Here is a 15,502-nt window from a genome sequence, read left to right as displayed (position 1 = left end):
TACAGTTACTTGTGAGTGCACATATTCCATGTGATATACTGTCAGATATTGTAAACATGTCTTTCAAGGTCTGAAAACTTCTTAAATCCTAATTTTTAAAAAAATTTTGAAGGCCATAAAGTTGTGTATATACTGTGTGTTAAACTATTATATCAGGTGCTTTAACATCAAGAGGAAGCCCTCTGAATTATTCTCCCATTAATGTTTTATTGACTGCACCTGGGACATTTTGACATGACGTCTCTGACCTTCTGAACAAATGTGAGCTTGTAAAACTGTTGTAGCATTAGAAATAAAAAACATAATATCATCAGCATACCGTCACATAAAATGAATGTGATCGTTGGTTGTGACCTGACTCAGCATTTGACCAAGAAGGTCCGTAAATAAACTCCACCTGATTCAACACATGTGTGAGTCCCAAAACAAGCCATCAATTACATCAGCATGTCTACATTTAATTATTTACAGTATGTACAATGTAAAAATCTGATGTATCAGCTACAAATTACAGTGAGTTCTCCCAGCAGTGAGGAGGAAACAGCATGATATGTTGAGGGCAGCTACAGTTCACTGACTCTGTGTGTTTGCATATCTGTCCTGCCTCTCTGCTTCCAGCCGTTAAGAGGCCAGTGTTGATCAGTGGCTGTCCAGACCTTTCAGAGCCACTGACACGCCGGCAGCACAATGATGATGTCACTGACTCTACTGCTGGCCACCCTGGGGCTCCTTGTTCAGGGTGAGACTCTGTAGTGAAAACTTTGCTTCAGGATGCAACCAGGTTCACCACAACGATGTTCTGCTGTGATGGAGAAACACTGAAACAAGCAGCATTTACCTTCTTCCATCTATTCTCCATGTTAAAGAAATGATACTCCTCTGTTTTCATGTTGATCATCTTTCTTCAAGCTGGATTTGTCTCAGTAACCCTTCTCCTCTTTTTCATGTTTTCCAGGTTCATCAGGACAAGTCACTGTGACTCAGTCTCCTGGATCTCAATCTGTTGTTCCAGGACAGACTGTCTCCATCAGATGTAAAACCAGTTCAGATGTTCGTAGCTGGCTCAGCTGGTACCTTCAGAAATCTGGAGAAGCTCCTAAACTCCTGATTTATGCAGCTACAAGTCTTCAGCCTGGAGTTTCAGATCGTTTTAGTGGAAGTGGATCTGGGACTGACTTCACTCTGACCATCAGTGGAGTTCAGGCTGAAGATTCAGGAGTTTATTACTGTCAGCAGGGTTGGGAGACACCGTTCACACAGTGATACAACGTCGTACAAAAACCTCCCTCAGCTGAAGAGGAACTGATCTGACTCAACAGCTGCACTCAAACTAAAACAACAGAAGTTTTAATAATTTCATTTGAACATTTTAACACTAAACATTTTGTATTTTACAAGAAAAAAGATTTATTTTAATACTTTCATTAATACAGAATATGAAACATTTGGCTGAACATCAAATCTAACCTCTGTTGAAGTATGATCTCAATTCTTTAATAAGTTTAATCTACTGACTACAACACATGAACACTAAAACTATTATTATTTATTTATTTGATCTCTTACTATTTTTCATAAATACTCAAACATACAATTTTTTCGAAAAAAATTACAAAATGTTATCATGATAAAATTTACTATCATTTGTGTTGTAAAATTACTAATCATGTCATGTGACATATATTTGTCATTTTGCATGTTTTTATTCCAGCAGCAAGTATTTATAATATAAACCAAAAAAAACATTTAATTGATTATGTAATTAATTAATACTTGAATTCTTTCCCTTTTTCATCTCTTTCATTTGTCTTTGTGTTTCAGCTCTTCAGCAGAAGCAGTTTGTAAAAATGTCCAGGGTTAAAATGTCAGATCACACTCATTTTATATCTCTTTATGATGATGATATTTTGCTTTTTATTTCAGAATTAGAACATATTTCTGAGGCTTGAATTTGTTTAAAATATTATGTATATGCTTTTAATACATCTGAGAAAATAAAAATATTAGACTCTTTGCACTGACACACTTCAGTAACATAAGATGATTGGAGGACTTTTCATTAAAATTAATCAATTACTAATTATTACAGACAAATCTGAAGTGACTCCAGCAAAGCATTTTCTACAATTATTATGACTTTACTGTAAACTATGAAAACAAATTATGGACTTACTACCACCATGACTGTGTAGCATTAATCACATAATATCTAAGAGTGTTGTTTGAGTGTAAATATTTTCCTAATATACAGTATATGAATCAATACATTATGTGATCTTACATTTTCCATCTGAAGTCTTCATAGAGCAGTTGAAACATTTATAACTCAGTTTTTATCAGGATGTAATATCATTACTGTTACCATTAAGTGAAAATAATTAGGACACTTTTATAATAATAAAGATGAAAACAAGTGATTTGATGAACAGATCTTTATTGTCTGGAAATACTGAAATTATATTGAAACATTACAACAAGCAAGTAAATATTGTTACTGAAACATGTGAAATAAAAGAGAGAGATAGTTGCAGAGATCAGAGTGAGAGCAATAGCAGAGTAAAAGCAGTAGCAGTGAGTCAGGTCAGGACTGGGAGCACTGGTCTCTCCTCAGTGTCTCTGAGACTGGAGTCTGGGAGCCCTGGGTGGCCTCACAGGTCACAGAGACCACCTTCCTCCACTGGTCTGCAGGGAGCCTCAGGGTGCTGCTCCAGCTGTAGCGGCCGTCCTTCTGCAGCACCCCGGGGCTCCTGCTCTGCTCCAAGCTGCTGCTGCTGCTGCCGTCCACCTTCCAGGCCAGACTCCAGTCTGAGGGGAAGCCATCATTGGCCAGACACATGAGCGTGGCCTTCCCCTGCTGCAGCTCCTCGCTGGAGGGGGGCAGCACCGTCAGGGTGGGACGGACATCACCTAGGAGACACCAATCACATTAGAGGACAGGGACCACACAGCTGTCAATCGAACACCAGACACTTGGACACCTTTACTGTGTGAGAGTGGATTTTCCCCTTTAAGGAGTTTCTGTCAGATGTTTTTTCTGCTCCACCAGTCACTCACTCACACATTGTTTCACTTCCCTTTAAGAAACCTCTCATGCAGATCAGCACAGAGAGAGACCTCATATGACTCTTTACTGCATTTTATTTTACACTATTTACTGAAAATAAAGATAAAAGTTTGTAAATATATCTTAGACATCCTTGATTTAATTTTAGAATTTATACCAACAACTTTACTGACAAAACTATCAAAAGAGCAACAGTTAATCAGATTCAGTGTTAAAGGACATTATGAGCAAAAACTAACAGACAGACGTAATATACACAACATGTTGAGACATATTAAAGAAACAAATATCTTTAAGAACAAAGAAATATTTCAAACTGAGGTTAAAAGACAATTTCTGTGATTTTAAATGATGAGAGATGTGCAGCATTTTTTTTTATCATCACCCACACTGTTCAGAATAAATTTAACTCAACATTCACTAAAATTGGAGATTTAAAGGTTAAAATTTAAAAACATGTTTAAAGTAGGATTGTTGTTCTTTAATCTTTCTGCTGTTCACATTTAACAAACTAACTGGAACATGTAAAGAAAAGTTCAGTAAAGCTGCTTTCGTCGTACAAAAACCTCTCACTGTAGAGAGACACGGCTCTCTGACTTTGTCACATTAAACTAAAACTACAAGTCCTCAAATTTCAGCCTGAATCTAAAACATTACATGATTTCTACTGTGGACCAAACACTTAGAATATATTGATTCATCATTTAAATTTAAAACACAAAACTCTTATTTTTGTTTCTGGTGGACAACTGTTGGTCAAAAATTAGAAGTGAAGATGTAAAATCAGAAATTTCAATTTCTAGAGAAAACATATGTGCAAAAACCTAAATATCACTCAGGATTTAATAAAATACTTTAAAAGTTTAACTTACTTCCAACATCCAGTCTGGTTCCTCCACCGAACGTGTACCACAGTGATACAAACTGACTGAGTCGTCGTACAAAAACCTCTCACTGTAGAGAGACACGGCTCTCTGACTTTGAACACAACAAACTCTACAAAAACAGTCTCAGTCTGTGAAACACAGCCGGATGATATTAAAATATATAATAGTAGGCCAATAATTTATATTCTTATTCTAAAATTAATCATTTTGTTTCATGTTTACTGTATTTTAAATTATGTCTTGAATTAAAACTGAGTGTTGTAGATGTAAAATGAATCAAAACAGACATTTCTGAAGACAATCTGTTCACAGAACATAAATGAAACACAGAAAATGATCACTGACACATAGGTAATCAATACTCTGGTAAATTGATTGATCCATTGATTAAGCAGTATCATCAGAGTAATCCAAGTCCCTGTTGGAGTCAGTCAGAGAATTTCCATAGAGAGCCACTTTGCATCAGCAGCACCATGCTCCAGTGCTCTGGGAGAGTTTATAGTCCTGAGAGTTGAACACTGGATGACTGACAGCTGTCCTTCATCACAACAGAAGCCACAGAAATCCTCCTCATCAAAAACATGGCTTTGATCTCCGTCCTCATGTGGACTCTCCTCTGCTGCTGCTTCACAGGTAAAGTCCAGAGAATCAAACTCCTCTCCTCTATGAACATCCGTCCCTCTGAAATGAAGCTGACAGAACCATCAAAACCATCAAAACCATGACGCTGCTTTATGTTTTTGTCTCTGTATCCTCAGAGTCCAGAGGCCAGGTCACAGTGACTCAGCCTGCAGCAGTGACATCTGCTCTGGGAGGCTCCACAACCATCAGCTGTAGGACCAGTCAGGATGTTTATGATTCCGACACTTTAGCCTGGTACCAACAGAAAGATGGAGAAGCTCCTAAACTTCTCATTTACGGTGCTACCACTCCAGAATCAGGGATTCCAGATCGTTTTTCAGGCAGTGGATCAGACTCTGACTTCACTCTGACCATCAGTGGAGTTCAGGCTGAAGATGCAGCAGTTTATTACTGTCAGAGTTATCACTATATCAACAGTCAGGATGTGTTCACACAGTGAAAAAGCGTCGTACAAAAACCTCCCTCAGTCAGACTGAACAGAAACTGAACTGACTGCTGCAGCTGGAAGCTACTGCAGAGACTGATACAGTTCACTGAACACACACACACACACACACACACACACACACACACACATACAAGTTTCAGATTAAACCATTAGACAATTGATTCATATGTCTATAATAACGAATTGGTCTCACAGTGGTACAAACACAGTAACAACTTTGTACTGATGACCTGATAGAAACTGAAGGAAACAAATTAGTTACATTGAAGTAAATGAAAAAAGAGGCAAAACAGGTACTTTGTTCCTTTATTAAAACATATGAAATGTGACATGAAGTTATACATTGAGAACATCAGATTCCTTAAAGCTTGAAATAATCTTCTGTATCAAGGTGTCTCCACAGCTCAGCAGGTGATTGACAGTTCTGTGTAGACTCTACCTGTTACCTGTTCTAGCTGTGTTTACTTTCTCTCATATTCACTTTGTTATACAGAGCAGTAACAACGCTGCTGAAGAGAAAGTTTGGACTGGCAGTAGTGGATCTGTTAGATGAGGATAATATAATTGTTGCAGCATTAATGAAGAGAAAAAGATCCACTGGAAGAGCAGATATTCAGTGAGAACACTGAACATGTGGAAGCAGCTGCAGACTGATCAAAGCTCTCGTGGTGTCTACAGTTTGTGATCGCAGCTACATGAAGATTATTGTTTGAAAAGTTGCAGATAACTTACATTATGATCCTCTGAGCTCCAACAGATGAAACACAAACATCTGCTGGTGTAAATATACACGCTCAGACAGAGAGGTGTAAAACAACCTTTTTTATTCAGCAGCACATCAGTACAGCATTACACCAGTCAATCCCACAATCTGTCTACAAGCTTCCTGTCGTCGTCCTTCCTACATCCTTTGGAATCCACATTTCAATAAACTGAGATAAAATAGTCACAACTCCAGTATTTCCCTGATGTCAAAGATATCACAGATCAATATGAATGTTGGAATCATTTTTCCTGTCGTCTGACTTGATAGATGTCTTCATGTCTGTCCTAGAATCAGTTTCTTATTTGCTTCACCAGCTCCATCCCACATTCAGACTGGCTCTCTTAAAAGTGTATTCAGGAGTAAGAGGGTTTATATCCTATACTTACTCAGGAATATATCAAATCATAGGGTGGGAATTGTTAGGAGTGAAACGCAAATGGGAAGAAGACCTTGAGTGTAATTTTGAAGAAGCGGAAAGGGAATCACTGTGTATTGGTAGTCAGTATTTCTCTTTTAACAGTAGACATAAAATTATACAATACAGTCTCATTCATAGAATATACTACACCCCTGACAGGTTGCGCAGAATAAAACCTCAGTATTCTGAGTTCTGCCCAAGATGTAAAACTGGAACAGGAACACTGATACATATGTTCTGGTCCTGCCCATGTCTAAATACATACTGGATCTCTATAGTTAATGAGCTAAGTGACATCATAGGAGCAACCATCCCCACAGAACCAAGAATAATTCTATTGGGTGATACCTCCATGATAAAAGTCAATAAAAACAAACTCAAATTTATTAGATTTGCCCTCATCATAGCCAACAAATGTAAAGCTATGCAATGGAAAGATGAACATCCACCTACATCTGCTAGATGGGCTGATGAATTAGCATCGTGTCTAGCAAATGGAAAGATAATGTGTAACTTGAAGGGAAAGCCTGGAGAGTTTAAAAAGATTTGGGGGGGGGGGGGGGGTTTCTAACATTCAACATAAGTATTGAATCCAACTGTCATGTGTGAGTCAGTTTTTTTGTTTCCTTTTTTAATTTATATTTTATTTATTTATTTCTTGCTCTATCCCACTCTTTTAACTAAACTGATACACAAGAGCTGTCATCTATTCCCTCTCTGCAACTATACTGTTTTTTTGTGTCTTCTTAATAGTCTGAACTGTTGTAACTTATCCCTCTCTCTTTGTATTGGTACATATCCTGAAGTAATTAGGAGTTGGACCTGAAGGGGCAACCCAATCACCAGAAGAAAACGTTGGCATTGAACGTTTCTGCAAACCACAGAAACGTTGAATATATATATGTTACAACACGTGTAATACGCATCATATCAACATTTCTACAAACGTAGCATATTAACATTTCTACCCGTTGAATAATGATGTTTTATGGTGTGACAACGCTGTGGTTAACGTCTGGTTAGGTTTAGGTACAAAGACCACTTGGTTAGAGTTAGGGAAAGATCATGGTTTGGGTTAAAATAAAAATAAAAAATAAAATAAAAATGGCCGATGTCTCACTAAAAAAAAGCCGGTTTTCTCACCAGAAAAACGGCTGCAAATGTCCTGACGTCTCACTAAAAACACCTGCTTTTGTCGGTTGAAACTGGAAGCAGACATTGGTTTTGAGGTGGTCTCGAACCGTGTTCTCTGCTGATTTCCAACTTGCTGCCAAGAAACTTACTAACCATCCACCGACCCCTCCTCCTCCTAATAATAGGAAAGATCAGCTCATATAGATGATCTTTCCTATTATTAGGATATGTAGATATTCAACGTTTCTGTGGTTTGCAGAAACGTAAACTGCCAACGTTTTATTCTGGCGACCAGGCTGGAAGGGGTGGGTGGGAATGGGAGGGATGGAGGGAGGGTCGGGCTGATATGACTTCTATGTTATTATATTTTTGTACATCGTTGCATTATTCAGCTCAAGGTTTGTTAAGTTCAAAACCAATAATAATAATGTTGAGTGTATTTGATAGATTTTAATGAGGAAAACTCCTAAATTTATCTATAAACTGTTTATTTATCTATGTGGTGATTTTGAGGACTTTCACACGAGTAAATTCACATTTTGTACTTTGGAAAAAACAAGATACACAATAGACAAAATGATGAACTGAAAACAATTTTTTATAATAAGCCTCAAAATTATTAGATTACAGAATTCACATCAGTCTTTCTAACCGCTTGATGGAAATCAAATGAAGTTCTCTCCCTCAGATTGTCACTCCTTTATGATATGGATGATGTAAATGTTGAGTTCTCCCAGCAGTGAGGAGGAAACAGCATGATATGTTGAGGACAGCTACAGTTCACTGACTCTGTGTGTTTGCATATCTGCCCTGCCTCTCTGCTCCCAGCCGTTAAGAGGCCAGTGTTGATCAGTGGCTGTCCAGACCTTTCAGAGCCACTGACACGCCGCCGGCAGCACAATGATGATGTCACTGACTCTACTGCTGGCCACCCTGGGGCTCCTTGTTCAGGGTGAGACTCTCTAGTGAAAACTTTGCTTCAGGATGCAACCAGGTTCACCACAATGATGTTCTGCTGTGATGGAGAAACACTGAAACAAGCAGCATTTACCTTCTTCCATCTATTCTCCATGTTAAAGAAATGATACTCTTCTGTTTTCATGTTGATCATCTTTCTCCAAGCTGGATTTGTCTCAATAACCCTTCTCCTCTTTTTCATGTTTTCCAGGTTCATCAGGACAAAAAATCCTGACTCAGTCTCCTGGATCTCAGTCTGTTGTTCCAGGACAGACTGTCTCCATCAGATGTAAAAGCAGTTCAGGTGTTGGTACTAACCTCGGCTGGTACCTTCAGAAACCTGGAGAAGCTCCTAAACTCCTGATTTATCAAATTTCAAACCTTCAGCCTGGAGTTTCAGATCGTTTTAGTGGAAGTGGATCTGGGACTGACTTCACTCTGACCATCAGTGGAGTTCAGGCTGAAGATTCAGGAGTTTATTACTGTCAGCAGGATAACAGCTTCCCGTTCACACAGTGATACAATGTCGTACAAAAATCTCCCTCAGCTGAAGAGGAACTGATCTGACTCAACAGCTGCACTCAAACTAAAACAACAGAGGTTTTAATAATGTAATTTGAACATTTTAACACTAAGTATTTTGTATTTAACAACAAAAAAAGATTTATTTTAATGCTTTCATTAATACACAATATGAAACATTTGGCTGAACATCAAATCTAACCTCTGTTGAAGTATGATTTCAATTATTTAATAAGTTTAATCTACTGACTACAACACATGAACACTAAAACTATTATTATTTATTTATTTCATCTCTTACTATTTTCCATATATACTCAAACATACAATGTTTTAGAAATAAATTACAAAATGTTATCATGATAAAATTTACTATCATTTGTGTTGTAAAATTACTAATCATGTCATGTGACGTATATTTGTCATTTTGCATGATTTTATTCCAGCAGCAAGTATTTATAATATAAACCAAAAAAACATTTAATTGATTATGTAATTAATTAATACTTGAATTCTTTCCTTTTTCATCTCTTTCATTTGTCTTTGTGTTTCAACTCTTCAGCAGAAGCAGTTTGTAAAAATGTCCAGGGTTAAAATGTCAGATCACACTCATTGATGATATTTTGATGATATTTTGCTTTTTATTTCAGATTTAGAACATATTTCTGAGGGTTTTGTGATTTTGTTTAAAAGATTATGTATATGCTTTTAATACATCTGAAAAAATAAAAATATTAGATTTTTTGCACTGACACACTTCAGTAACATAAGATGATTGGAGGATTTTTCATTCAAATTAATCAATTACTAATTATTACAGACAAATCTGAAGTGACTCCAGCAAAGCATTTTTTTACAATTATTATGACTTTACTGTAAACTATGAAAACAAATTATGGACTTTCTACCACCATGACTGTGTAGCATTAATCACATAATATCTAAGAGTGTTGTTTGAGTGTAAATATTTTTCTAATATACAGTATATGAATCAATACATTATGTGATCTTACATTTTCCTTCTGAAGTCTTCATAGAGCAGTTGAAACATTTGTAACTCAGTTTTTATCAGAATTTAATATCATTACTGTTACCATTAAGTGAAAATAATTAAGACACTTTTATAATAATAAAGATGAAAACAAGTGATTTGATGAACAGATTTTTATTGTCTGGAAATACTGAAATTATATTGAAACATTACAACAAGCAAGTAAATATTGTTACTGAAACATGTGAAATAAAAGAGAGAGATAGTTGCAGAGATCAGAGTGAGAGCAGTAGCAGAGTAAAAGCAGTAGCAGTGAGTCAGGTCAGGACTGGGAACACTGGTCTCTCCTCAGTGTCTCTGAGACTGGAGTCTGGGAGCCCTGGGTGGCCTCACAGGTCACAGAGACCACCTTCCTCCACTGGTCTGCAGGGAGCCTCAGGGTACTGCTCCAGCTGTAGCGGCCGTCCTTCTGCAGCACCCCGGGGCTCCTGCTCTGCTCCAAGCTGCTGCTGCTGCTGCCGTCCACCTTCCAGGCCAGACTCCAGTCTGAGGGGAAGCCATCGTTGGCCAGACACATGAGCGTGGCCTTCCCCTGCTGCAGCTCCTCGCTGGAGGGGGGCAGCACCGTCAGGGTGGGACGGACATCACCTAGGAGACACCAATCAGATTAGAGGACAGGGACCACACAGCTGTCAATCGAACACCAGACACCTTTACTGTGTGAGAGTGGATTTTCCCCTTTAAGGAGTTTCTGTCAGATGTTTTTTCTGCTCCACCAGTCACTCACTCACACATTGTTTCACTTCCCTTGAAGAAACCTCTCATGCAGATCAGCACAGAAAAAGTCCTCATATGACTCTTTACTGCATTTTATTTTACACTATTTACTGATAATAAAGATATAAAGTTTGTAAATATATCTTAGACATCCTTGATTTAATTTTAGAATTTATACCAACAACTTTACTGACAAAACTATCAAAAGAGCAACAGTTAATCAGATTCAGTGTTAAAGGACATTATGAGAAAAAACTAACAGACAGCCGTAATATACACAACATGTTGAGACATATTAAAGAAACAAATATCTTTAAGAACAAAGAAATATTTCAAACTGAGGTTAAAAGACAATTTCTGTCATTTTAAATGATGAGAGACATTCAGCATTTTTTATCATCACCCACACAGTTCAGAATAAATTTAACTCAACATTCACTCAAATTGGAGATTTAAAGATTAAAATTTAAAAACATGTTTAAAAGTAGGATTGTTGTTCTTTAATCTTTCTGCTGTTCACATTTAACAAACTAACTGGAACATGTAAAGAAAAGTTCAGTAAAGCTGCTTTGAGTTCAACTTCAAGGTTAAAGAGGAGAAATGAACAATAAAATTGAGACTTTAAAGTGTTTTAGATCAGGTCAGTGGAAACTTATATGTACTACAAATGTTCAGACACAGAAATTATAAACTTAACTGATGATTCGATATTTAATATTTGAGCAGAAACTTACTTCCAACATCCAGTCTGGTTCCTCCACCAAAAGTCAACCACAGTGATACAAACTGACTGAGTTGTCGTACAAAAACCTCTCACTGTAGAGAGACACGGCTCTCTGACTTTGTCACATTAAACTAAAACTACAAGTCCTCAAATTTCAGCCTGAATCTAAAACATTACATGATTTCTACTGTGGACCAAACACTTAGAATATATTGATTCATCATTTAAATTTGAAACATAAAACTCTTATTTTTGTTGCTGGTGGACAATTGTTGGTCAAAAATTAGAAGTGAAGATGTAAAATCAGAAATTTCAATTTCTAGAGAAAACATATGTGCAGAAAACAAAATATACTATATATATAAAATATACTATATAAATAAAATACTTTAAAAGTTTAACTTACTTCCAACATCCAGTCTGGTTCCTCCACCGAACGTGTTCCACAGTGATACAAACTGACTGAGTCGTCGTACAAAAACCTCTCACTGTAGAGAGACACGGCTCTCTGACTTTGAACACAACAAACTCTACAAAAACAGTCTCAGTCTATGAAACACAGCTGGATGATATGAAAATATATAACAGTAGGCCAATAATTTATATTCTTATTCTAAAATTAATCATTTTGTTTCATGTTTACTGTATTTTAAATTATGTCTTGAATTAAAACTGAGTGTTGTAGATGTAAAATGAATCAAAACAGACATTTCTGAAGACAATCTGTTCACAGAACATAAATGAAACACATAAAATGAACACTGACACATAGTTAATCAATAATCTGATAAACTGATTGATCCATTGATGAAACAGCATCATCAGAGTAATCCAAGTCCCTGTTGGAGTCAGTCAGAGCATTTCCATAGAGAGCCACTTTGCATCAGCAGCACCATGCTCCAGTGCTCTGGGAGAGTTTATAGTCCTGAGAGTTGAACACTGGATGACTGACAACTGTCCTTCATCACAACAGAAGCCACAGAAATCCTCCTCATCAAAAACATGACTTTGATCTCTGTCCTCATCTGGACTCTCCTCTGCTTCACTCAGGGTGAGGAAAATCATTTTTCTGTCATGTGAAAATCATTTGGAGTGTAGCTGAGTTTCACCATCTCATGTCCAGTGTTTCTTCTCTCTCCTCAGGGTCTGTTGGACAAAATGTTGTCTTGACTCAACCAGCAGCCAAATCACTGTAGCTTGGTCAAACTGCCTCTATTGACTGTAAAGCTAATAGACAAGTTGCTCAATACTCTGGTTCACAATACTATCTGTCCTGGTACCATCAGAAAACTGGAGAAGCTCCTAAACTTCTGATCTACTACACATCAGACAGATTTACAGGAATCTCCTCCAGATTCAGTGGAAGTGGAGCAGGGAATGGAGTTGACTTCACTCTGACCATCAGTGGAGTTCAGGCTGAAGATTTAGGAGTTTATTACTGTCAGAGTTATCACTATATCAACAGTCAGTATGTGTTCACACAGTGAAAAAGCGTCGTACAAAAACCTCCCTCAGTCAGACTGAACAGAAACTGAACTGACTGCTGCAGCTGGAAGCTACTGCAGAGACTGATACAGTTCACTGAACACACACACACACACACACACACACACACACACACACACACACACACACATATTAAATAGATTAAATAATTTGCACATTGCAGTTTTTAAGATGAATGAAAATATGTCAGAACAATTTAAGGAAAACAGTTTATGGACAATGATTGTCTCGGGGGAAATCAATTAAGTTTTCCATCACAGGTTCTCTCCATCAATTCTTACCATATTATGATTTGATCCAATGTTTTAAAATGATAATCAACCCATTTACCGACCAATGAGGAGAGAGATTGGCCGGAGACTTTTGGTTAGAAATTACTTGGTCATGACCTTTGACCTCGGCCTCATACTGGATCACATCTATCTCAATTATATCCTGTTAACAGAAAATATGAAAACACAAATCAGCATCAGAAACTTTCATAATCACAGCTCCCACCACCAAAAAATATAGATCACACTAAATATTATCTTACAGTAAGAAACCAATCACAGTAAGAGGATCAGAGATATGAAAACATTTTTCATTTTTACATCGTTGAAATAAATTTTAATTCAACTTCATAATAGTTAACTATTAAGTGGAAATTTAAATACTCATTTTTGTTAACATTTTAAAAGTAGAAGTATTGTTCTTTAATCTTTTTTCTTCTCAAGCTGTTCACATTTCAGTTTGACAATAATGTGTAAAGACCAGTTTATTGAAGCTGGTCTGAGTTACATCATGATTAAAACAGAAGAGAATATAAGTGATATAAATCAACACAGATGATATTTGTATCTACTACAAACATTTAAACACATTAAAGCTTTAAATGTCAACATTATGTGTAATATTTGAGTACAAACTTACTTCCAACATCCAGTCTGGTTCCTCCACCGAACGTGAACCACAGTGATACAAACCGACTGAGTCGTCGTACAAAAACCTCTCACTGTAGAGAGACACGGCTCACTCAAAAAAACAAGTCTCTGTTAGTAAAATTACAAGTAACATCACCTGAGTGACAGATATTTCCAGAATGTGTACATGTATTTCATGTTTTAAAGATAAATTGATCTTAATTTCTTTAGAAATACATATAAATAAACATGAGACATTCTGAAAAAAAATGTGTCCAGAGAGAAAAAGCTGAAACCATAAAAATTACATTCTGAACAATATTCTAATAAACTGATTGATCCATTGATTAAACAGCATCATCAGAGTAATCCAAGTCCCTTTTGGAGTCAGTCAGAGCATTTCCATAGAGAGCCACTTTGCATCAGCAGCACCATGCTCCAGTGCTCTGGGAGAGTTTATAGTCCTGAGAGTTGAACACTGGATGACTGACAGCTGTCCTTCATCACAACAGAAGCCACAGAAATCCTCCTCATCAAAAACATGACTTTGATCTCTGTCCTTATCTGGACTCTCCTCTGCTGCTGCTTCACAGGTAAAGTCCAGAGAATCAAACTCCTCTCCTCTATCAACATCCGTCCCTTTGAAATGAAGCCGACAAAACCATCAAAACCATCAAAACCATGACGCTGCTTTATGTTTTTGTCTCTGTATCCTCAGAGTCCAGAGGCCAGATCACAGTGACTCAGCCTGCAGCAGTGAGATCTGCTCTGGGAGGCTCTGCAACCATCAACTGTAGGACCAGTCAGGATGTTTATAATGGGGACTTCTTAGCCTGGTACCAACAGAGAGATGAAGAGACTCCTAAACCCCTCATTTACAGGGCTGACCAGGTGGAATCAGGGATTCCAGATCGTTTTTCAGGCAGTGGATCAAACTCTGACTTCACTCTGACCATCAGTGGAGTTCAGGCTGAAGATGCAGCAGTTTATTACTGTCAGAGTTATCATGAAATCAACAGTCAGTATGTGTTCACACAGTGAAAAAGCGTCGTACAAAAACCTCCCTCAGTCAGACTGAACAGAAACTGAACTGACTGCAGCAGCTGGAAGCTACTGCAGAGACTGATACAGTTCACTGAACACACACACACACACACACACACACACACACATACACACACACACACACACACACACACACACACACACACACACACACACACACACACAGATGATTTATGATGTTCATAGTGTCTCTATCAGTTTTCCTCCTGAAGGTCAAACAGTCCACCTCCCACCTCAACAACCTCTTACTGAGTCAAACAAATATTTAATCATTCAAGATTCATCTTGACTCCAAAATGTAAAATCTATCAAACAGAGACATTCTGTTCTTTCATGCTGCCCCATCATCACCTCAGCTGTTAAATCCTCTTCATCACATTATGTTATGACACATCTCACACTCATCATCTTTCTCTGTATAAAAAAGTTGTATGAACTTCATAACTGACAAGATAGAATAATCATCTCATGATGTTCACTCATAAAAGTCAACTGTAAAAGCTTCCAAACTACCTCACGTCTTCTCATTTCAATCTAGTAAACTAAAGTACATAGTAAACTTGGCAGAATTTACTCCAGATACTCTTCACCTGTTAAAATTAAATGAAGTGCAAACTGCCCCGAGCTAGATTCTTTCATTCCCCTTGAAGATTTTTAAGCTTTATCTGATGTTTTCATGATTCCTGTAATAATTGATAT

General features: G+C 37.3%; 4 gene segments (V, D, J or C); 3 read left to right on the top strand and 1 right to left on the bottom strand.

Moving 5' to 3' along the window:
- LOC121913208 overlaps nt 1–15,502 on the bottom strand; it is an 899,212-nt gene that overhangs the window by 38,039 nt on the left and 845,671 nt on the right.
- Nucleotides 688–1,263, top strand: LOC121913246. The segment is given in 2 exon segments: nt 688–739; nt 956–1,263. Coding segments are annotated over 2 exon segments (360 nt in total).
- LOC121913239 lies at nt 8,260–8,914 on the top strand. The segment is given in 2 exon segments: nt 8,260–8,311; nt 8,528–8,914. Coding segments are annotated over 2 exon segments (360 nt in total).
- LOC121913234 lies at nt 14,280–14,779 on the top strand. The segment is given in 2 exon segments: nt 14,280–14,331; nt 14,457–14,779. Coding segments are annotated over 2 exon segments (375 nt in total).

This window comes from Thunnus maccoyii, chromosome 15 (assembly GCF_910596095.1).
Source record: "Thunnus maccoyii chromosome 15, fThuMac1.1, whole genome shotgun sequence".
Classification (NCBI taxonomy): Eukaryota; Metazoa; Chordata; class Actinopteri; order Scombriformes; family Scombridae; genus Thunnus; species Thunnus maccoyii.
Note: the sequence above shows the minus strand (reverse complement) of the source record. Positions and strands in the feature narration are given on the sequence as shown.